The 20,545-nt window shown below is 42.5% G+C and overlaps 2 protein-coding genes across 6 annotated transcripts in view; one reads left to right on the top strand and one right to left on the bottom strand.

The window, feature by feature from the left end:
• The window catches only part of LOC106573252 (ankyrin repeat domain-containing protein 27), a 38,593-nt gene extending 32,081 nt beyond the window's left edge, over positions 1–6,512 (top strand). For 4 of the 5 annotated variants that reach the window (XM_014148155.2, XM_014148153.2, XM_045696910.1 and 1 more), the window contains 8 exons: positions 927–1,043; positions 2,190–2,351; positions 2,602–2,799; positions 3,014–3,133; positions 3,397–3,570; positions 3,841–3,934; positions 4,249–4,330; positions 4,646–6,512. In XM_014148155.2, coding sequence (XP_014003630.1) covers positions 927–1,043; positions 2,190–2,351; positions 2,602–2,799; positions 3,014–3,133; positions 3,397–3,570; positions 3,841–3,934; positions 4,249–4,330; positions 4,646–5,267 — 1,569 coding nt within the window. In that variant the 3' untranslated portion in view covers positions 5,268–6,512. The remainder of the gene's footprint in view (positions 1–926; positions 1,044–2,189; positions 2,352–2,601; positions 2,800–3,013; positions 3,134–3,396; positions 3,571–3,840; positions 3,935–4,248; positions 4,331–4,645) is intronic. The other variant, XM_045696909.1, reaches the window with a different exon arrangement.
• Positions 6,513–13,679: 7,167 nt separating this feature from the next.
• LOC106573254 (iroquois-class homeodomain protein IRX-5-like) lies at positions 13,680–16,369 on the bottom strand. Its single transcript, XM_014148158.2, has 3 exons — positions 15,837–16,369; positions 14,918–15,320; positions 13,680–14,697 (listed from the first exon to the last, which is right to left on the bottom strand). The coding sequence occupies exons 1-3, from the start codon at positions 16,074–16,076 to the stop codon at positions 13,994–13,996; spliced, it is 1,347 nt and encodes a 448-aa protein (XP_014003633.1). The 5' UTR covers positions 16,077–16,369; the 3' UTR covers positions 13,680–13,993.
• Positions 16,370–20,545: the final 4,176 nt, after the last annotated feature.

Genomic DNA, 20,545 nt, shown 5'->3' with positions numbered 1-20,545 from the left:
TAGGTTTATTGTCCTAAATATTCCAAAGAAATCTAATTTACTTGCTCTGCTAGTAGCAGCCTGGGCCCAGTTTCCCAAAAGCATCTTAAGGCTAAGTTCATTGTTAGAACCTTCGTAGGAGCATCGTTAAATCGCCGAGCTGTTTCCCAAAACCGTCGTTGAAGTTTCACTTGAAAACGCTAGTTGTTTACCGACTACCTCAGACCACTCGAAGAAAAGCTAAGTGGGTCGTTAGAAAATCTCTGCTAAACTTAGAATCATGATGTTTCGGTCTCTCAGTAACCGCCGATAACTTCAGAACGAACTCAAAAGTCGCCAATGTCTTTGCAATTTCCACAAACAAGCGAATGATTAAAAGATGCTTCAAATAAAAACTGAGATCACTGCATTAAAATAATATAGTATATGCTACATAGGCCTATGTATTTGAATGATATTCAACTCAATTTCATGTTCAATCAATTACGTTTTATTTATCTTATTGTAGGGTACTGTCTTAAATTGCCTCAATATATTTAATGATGTGAAACAACGAGCGCGATGATGTGCCAATTCTGTGATTTTAGTGCATTATTAGGGGGTAAGCATTAGAATAAGCCGCCTCAACATTTGCAGCCAAATAATATCTATTTAGGAGCTGATCCGTCGTCAGAATTGTGGAATCATTTGAATGAGATTTGAATGGCGAAAGCGCTGCTCTCAGATCAGCTATCAGTATCGACACATGCTCCAACTAAGCACTTAGTTAACATTCTGTCTACGTGGTGTTTTGGGAAATGCATGTGACATCTTCGGACGTTATAGTAACGATGCATCGTTAAAACACTGGTAAGCTTAAGTTCTATCGGGAAACCGGATCATGATCTGTGTGTGGTATGGTCAGCTGATTGACGGGGCTCTCTCTCCCCCCCTGCTGTTCCTGCCAGTCCCCTAACCGCTCTCCCGAGGCCTCTGACTGCAGCAGCCGCCGTTCCTCTGTCTCCAGCACCACCTCCCAGAGCTCTGAGGCCAGGCCCGACTGCGACAGGGTCCTCCACAAAGAGGTGAGCAGAGCACTCAGGACCCCTGCTTTAGGCAGGGTTGACCCTGAAAATGTCTGAGAGGAGTACCATCCTCTTAATTCAATTCTTGAGCGTTAGTGCAAAATGTAGATTTCTGCCTAAAAAGACATCCAAAAGTAATTATTTTCATGAGATGGCCATAAACAATAACTGGTAATGCTGCATAGTTTTAGAAAGGTCTGGGACTCACCCTTCCGGTAAGTGGTTATAAATTGCTGAGGTGTACTCACTTTTGATGACACAAGCCGAAGAACATAGTAGAAATATGAGAAATCATACGATAGTTTTTTTTCTTCCTATTCAACAAAAGTGGGGCAATAGGGCTTAAAATGACTGAAGTGCTTTCTAAATATAGTAACAATCAAATTATAAACGACTTACTATAATATTTCAGCTTTATAACTGTCAAATAAATATGATCATACTTTGTGACAGTACAATATTGGCGCCATTTTTCATAGAACCGACAACTTTTCTGCCAAACGTCTTCTGAGCGACTCGGACACCATTCAAATGTGTGCAGACTTGTTACAACTTCTGCTTTAAGCACAAAGAGATTTTGTGCATCGGTGACCGAGAGAAAGTAGTTTCAGTTCTGCGAAATTATTTTGTGGTTTTTCCATCCGCTAGACTCTCCCGTTTTCATATGAGCTATTCCATGCGCAGCTACGAGGGTCACAGGAACTGGGAAATCGTTCCTTTGTCTGGATAGGCCAGAAAATATCATGTGTCGCTCCCTATGCGAATATGTCTGTGAACCTCACAGCTGCGCTTGCAAATAGCGCATTTTGAATGAAGAGAACCAGCACTTTTAGGGAGTGTAAAGCAATTGATGTTGCGCCATTCACAGAGCACACTGTACACAGAAATATCAGTCAGAACTAGTCCAGAACTGCTTAAAGTCCCCTAAATAGGGGACTTAACATTTTAGGGAACAGGAATAGGGAGGGAAGGTAGGTGAAATTTAGATGCAGTATTTTTCTATTTATTGAGGGATGCTAATATTTAGAGCTTTCACACAAAGTTTTTGTAGGATTGACTATCTGTAATTTGTGATCCATGTTGGCAGTTTCTAAAGGCCCTGTGTCTGCTGTTCTAATAGGCTGCCTCTCTCTGTTTGACTGACAGGTGGAGAAGTTGCTGCGTGCGGCAGCCGATGGAGACATAGAGATGGTGCGGTACCTGTTGGAGTGGTTGGACGAGGAGCCAGAGGAGGAAGCAGGGCTGCCCTCTTGGACTAAGTTGTGCCACCCACTGTGCCAGTGTCCACACTGTGGGCCATCACAGAAGGTCAGACAACAACCCTCTCATGTCTCAGCACTACTGCAGGCTCCATACCCTGACAAACATACTTACCGAACCTCTTTCTGATGTACAATGAGCAAACAAACAGCAATCTTCACACAGGGCCTTACTGGTAGTACTAAAGCTATGGTGAATGGAGATTTTGTTGAGTTTTGTAATGTTCCTGCAGAGCTGTCCAGCTAACTTGATGTTTGTGCCTTTGTCTGTTTTGTTGTGTGTGTGTGTTTGCCTCCAGAAGTTTGTGTGCCTGCAGGCCAGTGGTCTGGGCGTGAACAGCAGTAGTGTGGATGGCTTCACTCCCCTCCACGTTGCGGCGCTCCATGGTCACACGGCGCTGGTGTCCCTGCTCAGCCGCAACGGGGCCAACGTCAACGCACGCAACAGTCAGAGTGCCACGCCACTGCACCTGGCCAGCCAGAACAGCCACATACAGGTGGGCACACAGTACTATACTTTAGCTGCGGTTGATTGAGCTACCCCGGCTCACCCAGAAACCACGGGATAGTCCCAACCTCCCCTTCCATCTAGGACTCCAGGCAGACTCGGGCCAAAAGCTTGAAGTGTTTGAAAGAACACACAGATCTGCTGCAGATTGTCTGAGGCAAAGATGGAAAAAGATTCAATCTCTCATTGGTTTTTATGTTCAGGTAGTGACATCACTGCTGGAGTGCAACGCCAAGCTGAATAAGAAGGATCGCTATGGCAACACCCCTCTGATTCACACCTGCCTCAGAGGTCACGTGGACACAGCAACCATCCTGCTGCAGGTGAACAGAACACTGACACTGCTGCCCCCTAGTGGGTCAAACAGGCCAACACCATCACACTGGGGAAATAAACGGCTAAGTGTGGGTCTTTATAGCTGTCAGGGACCAAAAAGTGGAAAAAATGATAGCAGGGCAATCGCCTGACAGAGACCGTGTTGGTCTAAACGTTGTAAACCATACCACCTAAGCTTCATTAAAAAGGCCACCTATTGTGAGCAGCAAAACAGTGTGCGATCAGACGTTTCTATATTGTCTTCCTCCAGAGCAACGCCTCAGTGAACCTGTCCAACAACCAGGGCAACACGGCCCTGCACGAGGCTGTGAAAGGGGGTCACCTGGCCCTGGTGGAGCTGTTACTGCAGGCTGGAGCCTTGGTCCACATGAGGAACAAGAGACAGAGGACAGCACTGGACTGTGCTGTGGAGACTAGGGGAAAAGTGAGAATCTAACAGCCACTGAAGGGTTTGATCAGGGTCAAGGTGACCCCTTGTTAAACAGAGTTGTAAACAGAGTTGCACAAGATGTACAGTATGTGCGACTTTATTTTTCTTAGATTTGCTAACTTTCTGTTAGTCAGCACCTCACCAACTGTTTTGTGTATGGGTCTACATGTAATTATTTTCAGTAGCAGGTCTAAACCAACAACCGTAGAGCTGGGGGAAATAATGAATTCATTATGAAATGGCTTTTTGTTGTTCCACTTTCAGAACACTGAAATCCTGAGGACTCTTCAGAAGGCATCTGGACTCTCCCACAATGCTGAACCAATCAAACTGCTCTCTGTGCCCAAGGGGGCTCTGGGTAAGAGAGTCAGTATTGACACCAGCCACTGTTTTTTCCTTGTCCACCTACCTGCTAGAGTGTGATGGTACAGAGATATGTTGCAAGTAACACACAATGAAAAGTCTTCTCACCAACTTTGTCACCTAATAATTCTCTTGGTCTTTTTGGGGACCAATCTACTACTGCCATATTTTGGATTATTGGGGTTTGTTTTCCAACACCCAATAATTCAAACTATGTTCCACTATCCATACTGTCATACCATGGCATGCCCATGGGTATGCTGGTGTGGATATGGAACAGTTTTTCTTACTTCTTTCTCTCAATCCCAGCACACTCATTTGTCCAGCGGCTAAAGCATCAGCAGGATAATGCCAGTGGAAGACGTCAGAAGCTGGCCCAGTCAATAAACCGGTCAGTACCATGGAAAAGATTGTGTGCCCCCTTGTGGAAAATGGATGCTGTCCTTCATAGTGAAGTTGATATCAATATCAATTTGACTACACTTTGCAAAAAGATCAATTGAGACAATGTGCGGTTTGTTTGTTTAGTTAGATGTTAAACGTTTCCTAGATAGAAAATGTGTTCCTATGTACACAAAGCCGATCCAGAACAACTTTTGTCATAGTTTACTCATAAGTTTCAATAAACTTACATTTTAAGGAACTGCTATGTTTCAGTGCAATTCCTCTGAGCTTGTGGATGTTGTTTGATGGTTTTTTTCCCCAGTGTTCAACAAATGAAGAAAGGTCTTCCCAGGGACACCAGTGTGCCTTCCATCAACTCCCCCACTCCTGAGAGGAGGAAACTGAGGCGGGGGGAGACCCTGGAGAGCAGTGGGCCATTCAGCATCTGCTCCAGCCCAGAGGGAAGCCCCAAGCCTGGTGACCAAAGGGACAGAGAGAGGGCCCTGAGCCGCAGTCACACCGTGGACACAGTGCACCCCCAGTCTCCTCAGTGGGGCCGGGACCGGAGACACACAGGAGAGGCCGAGGTAAAGGAGGACACACACCTAGCTAAAGACCTTTCACACGCAGACACTCCAGGTGAACCCTTGCATACGTACGCACCTGACATACACACACCCGACGCGTCAAATACACGCACACCTGACATCCCATCAAATACACAACAAACACCCAGCAGCGACCCGTCACACACTCGCGAGGATCCATCACACACACCTAGCCAAGTCAATGGAGACAAAGACCGAAACGGAGAGGGAGAAAATGTCCACACCTCACCAGACACCGAAGTAAAGTCTAAGAGGAACTGTCCTGAGACTGAGAGCCCACCCAAAGACATGGAGGACCTGGTAGAAGAACTGGTAGAAGAAATAGAGGTACTCTGAGGCGCAGAGGCAGACCCCAGTCAGGTAAGAACTTGGGGTTAACCAGAGAAGAGTGGGGCCTACTTTTAGTTAGTTGACCTGACTGTTATTGAAAGCACTTTTTCTCCTTGCCTTCATGAAAAAGGGATGCAAAACATGTTAATTCAACTTCATGCGAATGTAATTCTGTTTTAGCTTATTTTAGTTTTGTTGCTCACCCTTGATAAAAGAGATGGTTGATAGAACATTCTGACAGTGCATAGTGACATAGCATATCAGTATGTTTTTGTTTTGTCTACTTGACGAAAATGCTAATCTGAACGTCTATGCTCATGTTACCTCTGGCCGTTTTTTATTCGAACATGTAAAATCAGGGCTCTTTTTTTATTTTTAGCAATTTAGTTTAATTTGATTACACTCCTACGGTTTGGATGTCATTTAAAACATTTTTTTTTTTACTGAGTTAGTTATTCCCTTTAGAAAACCTTAAATTGACATTTCTAACCTATCTGTAACACGAAATGTACCTCCTTGGTGTGTGGCATTTGAATGACTATGCATAGTGAGGCCACACTTGTATCCCAGTGAATGTCAAACACTTAGAATAGGTATCTTGGTTGCTTTGTAGGTAGAGAGAGAACCATAAGTGTATACGCACAAATCTATATACAGTAGCTCAATCCAGTGACTCCACAAATGGATAGTACTGTAGTTAAATACTGCTTTTGAGAATATAATAACACAATTGCCATATTTAATTTGTTTATCCATCACTTTTTAGTGTATTCTGATATTTATCCTGTAGAAAACAATATAATGCAACAACAAAAAAAGTGTTTATTTAGCATTCAACTGATAATTGTATTTCACCTCCATGGCAGTTGATCCTAATCCTGCAAAGCAAGACCATATAGGACCCAACCAATTCTATGGGGAGTTTGCACTTTACAAGTACCATTTTTTTTTTGAAAAATGTTTTTATCAGCAACACTCTGAAATCTCAGTAGTTTTGAACTGACATTTATTGAACGCATCATTATCCAGCACATACAGTACATTGAACACAGATGACTAGCATCAGTGTACAGATGTATTTTTATCTCAAAGTTACTGTTTTGGTTTATACGGTAGTAGTTGTCCACTACAATCTCAATGTTGATTATTTTCGTACTAAAGTATTTTATTACATTTTTTTAATGTTAGATGCAGTGAACGTGCCTTATTTAATTTGTCAAAATAACCTGTAATAAACCCATGATCGAGTCATTTGTTTTGACTATTGTGTTATTTGCAAGAGTTGGCTTATTGTTGGTATTTGTTCAAATATTGTGCTTTATGATAGGCTAGGTAAGTTGGTTAATGTTATGATTTTTCTACTGTTAAAATATTGTTTTAAAGATGCACTCCAGCTATTTCTGAGCTTTTCTTGTTGAAAAACAAATCCCATGCATAAATACAGTGTAGGAACATACACTTAAGGATTAGACAATATGGAGACCATTCAAGGAGTTGGTCTGATGGTGCCCTCTGTCATTGGCCTCCCCCTTTGCTTGAGGAGCAATACAGAACAAAAGAGGAAAGTGAAAACTCAGAATCCTACTCATTACTCCACGTACTTAATTACCTCAATTTTGGGGGGTGGGGCATTTGCGCAAATGTCACCATTCAGATTTTTTTTGTGCGGGCGCCCCATGCCGCCCCCTGGCCATGTTGCCTACACCTAAATCTGCCACTGGTTTGCTAGCAGGAGTTGTGACGGAGAGAGCTTTCAATTTTGTGCAGATATGGGATATACATTTGAAAATAAATTATAAATATAGTTTATTTATTATCTTATCATGATGGAACGGTCCCAAATCCTATACCCTAGACACCCACCTGAGCGACCCATACACTAAGGAGTAGTCCTTATGTGTTTTATAGGCCTACTGCAATTAGCCTATACCCAGCCAAGACAGAAGGATAAATACGGTCAGAGACCCACTAAAGCAGCGTTGCCCCCTCAAGATTCTGAGCCTGCTTGGCAGGGTTGGTCTTACAAAGCCAAAGCCCCCGGATGAGTGAGCATAATATACAAGGAGTTTCTCAGAGCTGCTAATGAGAACCTTGATGACCTTGTACCTACCCGGTGGGAATTCCAGTGGGGTGCCCCCACCCAGGTAGTGGCAGTGCTGGCAACACTAGGTGCAGTAACACATGGGGAGGGGTTCACACTTGGACATTCAGAGAGGGGTAAAATGATTGTGCCCCTGGTGGCACAAAATAATCAAAGGTCTGACTGCACAGAGATGCTTGGGAAAATGGTCACAAAGGGGGACCAGTGCGTGTTTGTTTCAGGGGAAGGGGGTGTATCTGAGCTCCATCAGCTAGGACTTGACATTGCATGCCTCTCAAACAGCTACAACTGACTCATTTGCACATCAAGTCCTTTGAATTGGGCTCAGGGATGGAACGACCATTGAATATCTCCGCCTGTGTTTGTTTTTGGGGGAATGGTGGGGAGTGTGTGTGTGTACAGTTGAAGTCGGAAGTTTGCATACACCTTAGCCAAATACATTTAAACTCAGTTTTTCATCAAACAATACCACATAATGAAAAAGCAAAAACAGTTTTTTATAATTTTATTGCCCATTTATTTTTAAAAAATCATTAAACTGATATCACATTTACATAAGTATTCAGACCCTTTACTTTGCTGAAGCACCTTTGGCAGCGATTACAGCCTCGAGTCTTCTTGTGTAACAGTTTAGCTTCCGTCCCTCTCCTCGCCCCTACCTGGGCTCAAACCAGGGACCCTCTGCACACATCATCAACAGCCACCCACAAAGCATCGTTACCCATCGCTCCACAAAAGCCGCGGCCCTTGCAGAGCAAGGGGAACAACTACTTCAAAGTCTCAGAGCAAGTGACGTCACCGATTGAAACGCTATTAGCGCGCACCACTGCTAACTAGCTAGCCATTTCACATCGGTTACACTTGGCACATACAGCACACCTGTATTTGGGGAGTTTCTCCCATTCTTCTCTTCAGATCCTTTCAAGCTCTGCCAGGTTGAATGGGGAGTGTCACTGCACAGCTATTTTCAGGTCTCTCCAGAAGATGTTCAATCGGGTTCAAGTCCAGGCTCTGGCTGGACCACTCAAGGACATTCAGACACTTGTCCCGAAGCCACTCCTGCGTTATCTTGGGTGTGTGCTTAGGGTCGTTGTCCTGTTGGAAGGTGAACCTTCACCCTAGTCTGAGGTCCTGAGCACTCTGGAGCAGGTTTTCATCAATGATCTCTCTGTACTTTGCTCTGTTCATCTTTCCCTCAATCATGACTAGTCTCCCAGTCCCTGCCGCTGAAAAACATCCCAACAAAATGATGCTGCCACCACCATGCTTCACCGTAGGGATGGTGCCAGGTTTCCTCCAGACATGAAGCTTGGCATTCAGGCCAAAGAGTAAAATCTTGGTTTCGTCAGACCAGAAAATCTTGTTTCTCTCTGATAGTCCTTTAGGTGCCTTTTGGCAAACTCCAAGCGGGCTGTCATGTGCCTTTTACTCAGGAGTGGCTTCCGTCTGGCCACTCTACCATAAAGGTCTGATTGGTGGAGTGCTGCAGTGATGGCTGTCCTTCTGGAAGGTTCTCCCATCTCCACAGAGGAACTCTGGAGCTCTGCCAGAGTGACCATTGGGTTCTTGGTCACCTCCCTGACCAAGGCCCTTCTCCCCCGATTGCTCAGTTTGGCCGGGCGGCCAGCTCTAGGAAGAGTGTTGGTGGTTCCACATTTCTTCCATTTAAGAATGATGCACTGTGCTCTTGGGGACCTTCAATGCTGCAGAAATGTTTGTACCCTTCCCCAGATCTGTGCCTCGACACAATACTGTCTCGGAGCGCTACGGACAATTCCTTTGACCTCATGGCTTGGTTTTTATTCAGACATGCACTGTCAGCTGTGGGACCTTTATATAGACAGTTGTGTGCCTTTCCAAATTGTGTGCAATCAATTGAATTTACCACAGGTGGACTCCAATGAAGTTGTAGAAACATCAAGGATGATCAATGGGAACAGGATGCACCTGAGCTCAATTTCTTGTCTCATAGCAAATGGTCTGAATACTTATGTAAATAAGGTATTTCAGTTTCTAAAACCCTGCTTTTGCTTTGTCATTATGGTGTGTTGTGTGTAGATTGAGGAAAATGTTTCATTTAATCAATTTTAGAATAAGGCTGCAACGTAACAAAATGTGGAAAAAGTCTAGGGGCCTGAATACTGATACTGATTCAAAGCCTCACAATGGCCAATACAAAGCATCAGCAGCATGTATATACAGACATGATTGGTCATATCTCATGTCTAACAATGGGATTCGCTGTCCTCAGAGAGGAAGAGGCAGGGATGAAGCAAGATCACGTGGGACCATTCTAGCCAATGAGAAGGCAGTTATCGTGTGCACAACAGGCACAACTCCTAAATAAAATAGTTTTCCTCAAAGTTGTCGGTATGCCTCGTGTGTACTTATATTTGTACTTTCGTAACAACCGAAACATCACAAAACGTATATTCGATCAAATAGTAAATAAGCCATTAAATTGTTTGTTGACCAAATTCGACACTCTCATCGACCTCCTTACAAAAATCTTCACTTGGTGGGTGAACATTTTTTTTTTAGGCCGAGTCACCAGTCTGGCTTCACCTTCTACTCTAGTTCAGCTCAGTCACAAAGAGGAAGAACTTTGCAGCAGGTGGGTGGTAAACATTCAAATAAGACCCAGCCCTGAAATGAAACGTAGTCTGAAAAGTATTTGCACGTCATCTATAAAAGGGAAACAGCATTGACACAGATTTCCATGAATGTCCCACTTCGGATTTCCCATGTATAGCCCATCATACTTTGACTAAAACTATGACTTTGACTTAAATCAATATACACCATCATGGATAAGCTCAGGGCATCGTCTTTCAGTTGAACAAAAGTGAATTTCCGCTGTTGTGGTAATTTTAAGTACGCTCGTTCTACTCATTTTAATGTAATGGTATCCACCACTAGATGGCGGTGTTTACCCTACAATTTGTGTTGCCTTCCGCCACGGGCGATCCAATAGCGGGGCCCTAGGTGCTACCAGAGGAGTTAGTAGCAACCAGAGACAACAGCCGAGCCTCTGTCTAAGAATGTTGCTTTCTGCTGTGGCACCAGGGAGTCCATATTGCGCTGACAGTTCATGTATGACACTGTCAACTTGGCACGAGTGTGGAGTGCCATGGTGTTCATGGCATCCAGGCAGACCCTGGGCGTTCTCTTTGCGTGGTCCTGACTGAAACAGGTGAAGCGTACTCCGTGGCCGTCTGCTTAGGGGATGTAAGGGAGGTAGGAGGTTCAGTACTTCAAGGCAGGTGCCATTACAAGCTTCAGCCTCCCGGCTCGCAGCAGGGGACAGTTAAGAGTGCAAGGTGTCTTCCACAGACTCATGGTCAGTCAATGTCAGTCCTTGTATTCTCTGTCCATGAGTGTGGTTACAATTTACCAGACCCATCTTTTAGCTTTATACCAAACCGAGTGACGGGAAGGGCTTGATCAACACAAACTCAGAGCTGTGTCAAAGATATTAGAGTTTGACTAGTTTATTGCTTTGCCTTTTCGTCTCTGCTTTAAGGTAATTCCCAAACGTGAGGGTGGAAAAACAGAGTTACAGTGAAACAGATGTACCTGACAGAATGCCAACAGCCAAACCCATGGAAGGCATGTCCTGCTGTGTGACATTCAACAGTGAGGGTCACCGGAGGTATGACTCTAAGCGAACAGCACCACCTGGAAACGACACACACTATCACGAGCTCAGTATGGCAACACTGGAGGAAAGTGTATAAAATATTGTGAAAACTTATCTAGGATTTTCTACCTGGTCTCATGCTACATCAGCCAAGCCTTTGTTGAAAAAACGTCAAGCGTTGACATTTGTTTGACCTTTTTTTTTTTTTAGGAGAACATAAACAAATGAAAAACATTTTGGGGCAGCGATATTGCATGCTACAAAATGCTTCTCGTCTGCAGTTACTTCGCCTAGCCCACATTCGGTAGGGAATGTAGGCAGTGGTTTTTGATTGGGTGTCTCTGTGGTTGCTGTGTATTTGTACTCGCACAAGAGGGCCCTCCAGGCAAAGTTATGGTTACATGAATCTATTCTACACGTCTGCCTCAGTCTGTTGTGTCTACCCTCCTAGAAAGCTAGGGGGCGTGCAGGCTTTTGTTCCAACCTTAACTCTAACACACCTGATTCAGCTAATCGAGGTCCTGAGGTAAAAGGGATGGAATTTGTTTTGCAGGAGGGTAGCCCCCCTGCTCTGAACACCACATGAAGTTATATGTAAAATGAGGATGACACATGAAGTCATTATGTGTAAAGCACTTTAAAACATTGGGAAAAGTGCTATTGAAATGCAAGACTTGCAAATGGCTTGTTTCTATTATTTTCATATGAAAGGTACTGCATGGGATGATGTGGGGGAGAGACAGCTTGTTTTTGAGGCAGAACATTACCTCTGCCCTCAGAGACTGGGCCGTTCACCCTGGCGTTCTACCTCTGAAAGACCAACTCTGAGAACAGATGTTTCTATAGAGGTCCTAGAGGGAGAGGAGCGGGGAGAAGGTGAGGAGGTGGAGAGAAGATGGTGAAGGTACTGCATGGCAGGGGGGTTAGGAGACATCAGATCCTAACATCTGTCATTCTTAGGGGTTATCCCATGCAGAGTGGACCCCACACTGGTTGAGAGACATGTCCCAACAGTGTCGGATGTCTGGTGGTGTTTAGCTTCGATGCACAACACAGTTGGGAAAGAGAGACATATGGGCCCTAAAGTCAATCAAACGATTACTTAAACTAAAATGTTAACATTTGCAGTTATCTATTGAATGCAACTTTGGCCAATTTACACAGAGGACCGCTCTTAAATAAGTTCTGAGGGTATATCTCTGGTGTGATCGAGTTACTACACAGATGGACTCTTTTTAGATTTTATGAAACGGATCATTTTCTTTAAAGAAGTGGTCATGGGCCAATCGTTTGAATGCGTTATATGGACCAATTTAGCAATATTAACATGTCATAGCCACTAGCCAGGCGTAATAATACTCATCCATCAATTACGACTTGATTATTTGAGGATTTATAAGCCTTTGTTTTTTGCTGTTATTTATCATATTTAAACTCCTTTTTTAGACATTGTGGTAGACTGGACTTGGCCCCATGGGCTGCCATTTGTGTATCTGGGACCTTGAAGTAATTCTATAAAACTAAATGGGTAGATATTCTGCACTATTCAAAAACGAAATTGTCATATTTTGCCATCGTGATAAAATGATCCATATACTATCAATTTGAGTTTAACGTTTAAAAGGATACCATGTATTCTTCTTATGGCCTTTGTGTAGCCTGAGTTTTTACTGAAACCAACACCAGAGATGTGCATACAAATACAAAGATTAAGTAGCTTACTGAAAATGTAAATTGTCCAAATGTTTATTTTTATATAATCTATTAAAGGTTTGCATAAGATCATGGTGTGTCTTTGAGCTGACTATAGGCCTAGAACATCTCGATAAATCTTTAAACATCCATAGACAAACGTGTTTATGATGTCATTTATTCACACTTTCTCTGTTAGTTATCAGCTTCGAAAAGGACTTGTATGCCAAGTGGCTTTTGAGCAAAATATAGCCTATGCAGAAAGCAACGAAAAAATCACTAACATAGAAAACATGTTATTGCTTTATCTACTTTAGAGATTACATAGCCTTTTAAGTCATTGTGAATTTAGTAGGCCTACACAGAGTTTAGTACACAGTGGCGCGTTTTTCCTCACCTTTCTCTGCATGTTTTGTTACTGTTTGGCTCTTGCAATTCCATGATTAAGAGAAATCCCCTCCTTCAGGAAAAATTCGAATTTACACACTTAATTCCTTGAAGATGGCCTCGGAAAATGTAAGCTTCGTAAGTGTTGATATTTTAAAAACCCAGATATATGCCTGGTTACTGTGGAATATTTTGTGGTTTGATCAAATGTAATTTCCTCTCTGCTCAAATTAAAAATAAATAAAAAACAGACTAGAGCATTTCTGATATAAGGATTACATTTTCCACAGTTGCTTCAAGTAATGGCTACTAAAATCTAGACTACATGCAGAGGGAATTTGGAGAATAATGTATAGCCTACTTATTGCAATACAGGACATATTGCGTATTGGAATGGTGCTTTGATAATGCAGTCAATGCAATGATGGATAGTTTTTTTTTAAATCCAGTAATCCAATACTTTTGCCGGCATTGGCAACTTTCTGTGTGGAGTTGTGCGCTTCACATGGCTGTGATTATTTGACAAAGCACACGTCAACTATTGCAGCCATGCAACACGAAATTAACCAAAGTCAATAGAAATGACAAAGTAACACACTTTTCTTCTAAAAAAGACTACAATAAAACTAGTCTTCTTTAATTAATAATTATTCACCACGTGGTTTGACAAAGGAATCCACTTTTTTTCTCCACATTATCCTTTAAAAAAATTCGATATGTAATAATTGAATATTCACATTCCTAAATAATTGTTTGTTGCCTTTTTAGGGACTCCCAAGAATAGTCATTGTCAATGTTTCATTTGCATCCCAATACGTTTTTCCCCCACTGAAAATATCGTTTATTTTCCCAGTTGGACAATAAATAAATGTCTATATAGAGCCTATAGCTTACCAAATGTCACACAGGCTACTAGACATGTGTCATACCTTTCTTAATTTCATATCTCAAGTCTTTACAAATATCTATCTGTGTTTGGCTCCTGGCTTGGCTGTCTCTTGCCAGAGCCTCGGCTCTGTGTAACATAGTTTGATGTAATCCATTTAAATGTGTCGCTGGCCCCACGTTGGATCCGGGACTCTGCAGGTGTCCAAAAGTGCCATGATAGTTCGAGTAACCCTGGAAAAAGGGAGACGTATAATAGACATGTCTGGATAGGGCTGCACTGTGAGGGAAAAGATTCTGAGGAGCGTCTCGCAATGGAGATGACATAGGCCTACCGCCCGGAATCTCTGTACGTAATTGTCTGGGCACGGTCTGAGAGGCATCACTACATCCTTTACATTTATCCGAAGAAGTTGCAATCTCCGCGAGCGACCACAGTTTTGGTTTCGGGGCCGGAAGAGCCGAGTGAATCACTGATGTGGCATTGCTGGAGTTGCCTGAGTCATTACGCCTCGGTGGACTTTCCGAGGCTGCCGAGTCTGAATCCCTTTCCACTCCAAGGTCCGCGTTTTGGGGAGATGCTGCGGTGGTGGGCCGTGGCATCTCGGGCACTCTCCTGTCCCCGTGGTCCTTTACATTCGGATCAATTAAGACAGGTTCCATGTCATTGCCGCAATTGTCCTCTTTGTATTTCTCACAGGGGATTCCCACTGGATTTGGATGCTGCCCAACTGCAAGAAGATATAATAAATTAGACCAAAGCGTTCCAAGGATTAGGCCTAATCACCCTGTCAAGGTCTAACGAAAGCAACAACATGTTTAAGTCTATCCAGTGAATTGCATAAATATTGGCCAATACTTTTGAAACTAATGAAATGCCTGGAAAAAATCTATATTTTAGACCTACTGCAGCATGGAAACCTATATTTTTTAAAAGTGACTTAAACTCACCTGCTACATTTTTCGACCCAATTTCTGCCGTGGGCTTAAGTGGCTCTTCGTCGTCGTCATTCTTCTCCAGGTCAATGTTGTCATCTTCTTCCTCATCCTCACTTCTATTCCTCGGGGTCCACGTCATTTTATTCTCTTTCTTCAACCGCCGTCTGGCGTTAGCGAACCAGGTGGACACCTGGGTAAGGGTCATCTTAGTAATGATGGCCAGCATGATCTTCTCACCCTTGGTTGGGTAGGGGTTTTTACGGTGTTCATTGAGCCACGCTTTGAGAGTGGCAGTCGCATCTCTTGTAGCATTTTTCCTGTATGCAGGGTCTCCATATGGATAGCCCAATGCAACACCGAACGGGTGATACTCTAAAGAGCCAGCGATACCCGCTGAGGGGTCGTACGCGGAACCCTAGAAAGTCAATAGAAAGTCAATAGATACGAATTTCTCTGAATAGTTTGACCTCACAAGACTGAAAAGCTTAAAGGTGGACATTAATAATTTCTAGACCTTCAATTTCCAAATGTTTTGATCATATTTAGAGTTCAAAATGTATTTACATTATAGGCCTATACATACGCTATACAACGTATGACAGATACAATATTGGACAAAAATGTATTTACATTATAGGCCTATACATACGCTATACAACGTATGACAGATACAATATTGGACACAATTTTTTTTATTTTGCAAAGTTTTGCAAATAATTGTGACTAATCATTGCATAAGCTCTTATTATAAATTACTTAACTTTTATACATGGTTTATGTGACCTCTATCAGAAAGCTATACTTCAGCTTACTCGTTACAAAATCTGGATACAAATAGGCCTTTTCAAAGAAACGAAATGCATTTTTTCCCCCAATAACTATTCCGAAATCGAACAGTGTGTAATTGTTAAACTGTACAGTATTCACTCACCACAAATGAGTTCAGTGCCGCCGTCTGCTCTGCGCTATACTGGAGGTGAGAATTGAAGCCAGGGGATGAACCATTGAATGCCGGTGATCCCGCGTATGGGGCGAAGGCTGAGCCTGAAGACGACCGGCCCAGTTCCTCAGTCCTTGGTCCTCCTAAAATCACACTGGAACTGAACGGGGGACAGGAATGGAGAGCTAGAGACACCGACGGTTGGAAGAGAAAGCCTTGAGGATAAGCCATGGTGAGTGACTTCCTAAAGTCAGTCACGTATGTCCACTTTCGACCCTAGATGCACATACACAAGAAAAGCGCACGAAAACTCACATCTGAAAACAGTTCCCTTCCCTCAATGTTCGCGTTTGAAAAACAACTAATCCATTCAATAACATTGCGAACTGTTTCGTTGGTTGGTTTGTTGTTTGCTGCAGCAATTTGTCAGGGAAAGTTGTCTGCATGTAGCCTTCCAGCGGAACGCTTTGTCAATGCCCAACCTGCCAGGCTCTGGATGTGGGAAAGTCAGCGGAGGAATAGGCAACCTCATTCTATGATTGTCAGCTCCACCCCCGCGCGGGCACGCACAAACAAACAAACACACACACACACACACACACACACACACACACACACACACACACACACACACACACACACACACACACACACACACACACACACACACACACACGTTATGCTATAATTGAGATCGAATTAGACTATTATCAAATCATTAAGCTAGTATTGTGAAGGCTATCTGTACCCTAACACATAAAATGAGATCAATCTATATAATTTAGACACAATTATAGATTATTTTATTATCAACTGCACTCCTCGTTAACCCGAGAGGGATCGCTGTATGCGCTGCTGACAGGATCCCTAACCTGCTCTTCAGTTGTAACAATTGCAGATATATAGGCTATATCACAATTCCATATATCTAAATATGTTATTTACCAGAGAACACACATTTAAAAACACTCAAGTAAAAGCAGATAGCCTAATAAAAACAAAGGAATAATTGTACAGTCTTACAATTTGGTTTAATTTAATTGTTTGTTGTGGTTTCAAATAATTAGTTATTTGCATTGTCAGTAGATGTTTATGAATAACACTTCTTGCCCCTGAATACAGTTGCCAACAATATAGCCAATCAGGCATAGAAGAAATAGTCGCATGGACAGACAGATAACTTGTGGGGAACTGTCCAAGTGCTGAATGTTGGCACTGTAGGTAGTGACGTCACATTTTCAAGCTCAGGAACGTCTCAGTAGACGATTAGGCCAATCTACGATCTGTGAGTTGCGTGACGTGCTGAAAGCTGGCTAGAAAACAGACATTAGATCATCCTCATACTCTACAGATCGTTTCTGCTATCAGTTGAACATCTCTGCTTCTCGCTGTCGCCAATAGGGCCACGAATAGGCTACACATCGACATCAATGGAGTCCGATAAATAGTTTGACCACCCTTTATCAGAAGAAAAAGAAAGGGACAGTATTTCTCCGGACCATAGCCTACACCTGGAAAAAAAAAAATCTCAAACAAGAGCAGATACAGTAGGTGAGTAGCCTAGTCCTATCCTAATTCACGTTTTGGCTATTGCGTTCTGAGGAAAGGTTTACCAATGGGGGGGAAAAAATACGTTTTACACCTCAGGTAGCCATACAAGTAACATGCAATTTAATATTTGTTTACATTATATTTGCCTAAAAGCCTAAACAAGTTTTGATTGATATGGCCCATGCTTACTGTAAGCTTCTATTGTAAACACAACCCTGAGCAGCTCTGCTGAGTCTGGCCTTAGACCTGTGTGCATGGGTAGAGTTAATCTTATTTGTTGTTACTATAATTAGAGTGGGTAGCTTAAGACTTCACTTTCACACTGGCCCATGGTGTGTGGTCAGTCTCTGTCATTGTCTTATGAGAGAAAAAGCAACAACGTTACATCTTGATATGCTCAGTGTTTCTGGTTTTCTTTAGATGACAGCCACACCAACCTACCAGATTTGGAAATCCCTTTCTTATTGGTCTATTAACTCATTTACAGCCTGGTGAAATGTCCATCCCACCAATTTTCAGGCTGCCTTTTCGATCAGCTCTTACACCATTAAAACCACGTTTTTGACTACACTTGGCCTTTAAGATACGAATGCTGTGTTGATATTCTGAAATTAATCTGTTCTCCCATTCATTTATCTGTGACAGATAGCGGTAATAAGTTGACTTTACAACATTTCATAAACAGTATTTAAAAGACAACAGCCACATGATTTACAGTAGACTTTTACATTTACATTTACATTTTTAATGACTTTTAAAACGCCTGGGAAAGAGATTGGGATATAATTCCCTTTTCAATTACACAACCAATTACCAGAGTGAGCCTGAAGAAAGAGTACCTTTATATGAAAATAAGTCAATAACCTGAAACACTAAAAAAATATTGATTCAGCATAATGAAGCCTGAGCAATGTGAAAACACTTCTCCTTAAGGAGTCTCTCTAAGCACATCATAAGCATGACCGCACTCCTTATTGGTGCAATTTATGGTGTGTGTGTGTGTGTGTGTGTGTGTGTGTGTGTGTGTGTGTGTGTGTGTGTGTGTGTGTGTGTGTGTGTGTGTGTGTGTGTGTGTGTGTGTGTGCGTGCGCGCGCAGCGGGAAATGGTGCGGTTGTTGGGCATGATCATTTGTGGATCGTATGCAGTTTCTCAGTTTATAGACTACAGATAGGTTGGGTAGATTAGAGATGGCATTTTCATGCCTTTTAAGCATCCCTCACTAATGCACTGTACTGTACTGATTACAGTTGGGGAGGTACAGCATAATGTAGGCTTGCATCTTATAACCACTGTTGGTAGGTGTGGAGTGCGTGACAATCATATTAGAGGCCATGAATGCATGTGGTATGCTGGTGATCTATTTGTAATCAGCAGCTCTATGATATGACAAGACATCTACACTAGGCGGTGTTTAAGTAATGCCCGGAAGGTCGTCAAGGACTCCAGTCTCCTGAGCCGCGGACTGTTCACTCTTTTACCATCTGGCAAGCGGTATCGGAGCATCAGGTCTCGGACCAACAGACTCCGAGATAGCTTCTACCACCAGGCCATCAGACTGCTGAGCAACTAACCCTGCAGTATCTGTCTCTTATTCTACTGCGCGACCAAGACACTATTCACTTTATATTTGTAAATACAGTCATACTTAACATAGCACCTTCATTTAATATTGAGGGTTAGAATGTGTTCACAGCTGGCAGACAGGGTAGTGGTGTTGGAGTGGCCAGTCTTATTAAACATCATTTCTCTGTCTCTTTACAGAAATCCATTTCCCTTGTCCCAAAATTGTAGCTGCTATCTTTAAGACTTTGTCTGGGGAAGATGCATCCATAACTGTTATAGGGGTCTTTACCGTCCTCCCTCGGCTAACATTTGTGCACTCGAAAAGGTAACTAGTTTGTCTTCTTTTATTAAATCAGAAGTTATTATCTTGGGTGACCTAAATTATGATTGGGAAACGCAGGCTTCAGAAAATCTGAAAGCCGTGTACATTTCTAAAACTAACCCAGCTGTTGACTAAGACCACACGGCCCAACCCTAAAGATCCTTCAAAGTCAACTCTTATTGATATTATTTTAACGAATACACCAGAGAAATATGTTTCTACTGGTGTCTTTGCCCAAGACATTAGTGACCATTGCCCAGTTGTTTGTGTTAGAGATGTGAGAATACAAAAATCTAAGGCTCGTGTCATCACAAAGAGGAACTTTAAAAACTTCAGTGAACATACTTTTTTTTTTTACAGGATCTTTATTTTAGTGACCTTGATTGTATTTAAGATATCCCTGAACCTGATTTAGCTTTGAGCATTTTTGCAGATGTCTTCAATACTATTGTGGAGAATCATGCTCCCTTCAAAAAATGAAGGGTTCAAGGTAGATTGAATGCCCGGTACACTTCAGAATCATCAGAAGTCATTCATAAAATGGATAGATGCTTGGGTCAAGGCCAGGAACACATGCTTAGGCTCGAACTGGCAAGCTTTTAAGCCACTGAGGAATCATTGTGTAAGACAAATAAGAAAGGCTAAATTTGATTATTATGTAACCGCTCTTTCCGATTGTAACCTGGCTAAATTCTGGAAAACTGTCAAATCCCTGAAGGGTTCTACTTCCTCCTCTCTGCCACAACAAATTTATTCAGACACTCATTATGGGGAAAAAAATGCCACCATTGATGCATTTAATCACCATTTTATTTCAGCGGGCTATCTCTGAAATAACTTCTAAGCCTCTTCACAATGATATTGGGCTGGATGCTGATAGGGGAACCTTGCTGAATGAGCAGAGAAATGACATTCAAAGCTTTTTTTTAGGCTATTTACAGAAAAATAAGTCCTGGATGCTTTGCTAACAATAGACAACAAGAAATAAACAGGGGCTGACCAATTGTATCCCAGTCTGCTTAAGTGTGCAGCGCCCTTCATTGTTGGCTCAATAACCCACTTTGTTTTAATTTAACATTGTTATAAGGAAATATTCCAAAAGTATGGTAATCAGCTCTTGTGCTGCCACTCCATAACGATGGGGATAGTAGTGATTTTAATCAGTATCGTCACATTTCAAGGCTTCCTTGTCAGCTATGATTCTTGAGTCCTTGGTAAATGTACAACTTTGCTTAGGCCTGGGCATAGCACTATTACTCCAAC

The sequence above is a fragment of the Salmo salar genome, chromosome ssa16, assembly GCF_905237065.1.
Source record: "Salmo salar chromosome ssa16, Ssal_v3.1, whole genome shotgun sequence".
NCBI classification, from domain to species: Eukaryota; Metazoa; Chordata; class Actinopteri; order Salmoniformes; family Salmonidae; genus Salmo; species Salmo salar.
The sequence above is the reverse complement of the archived record's forward strand: the minus strand, read 5'-3'. Positions and strand labels throughout refer to the sequence as shown.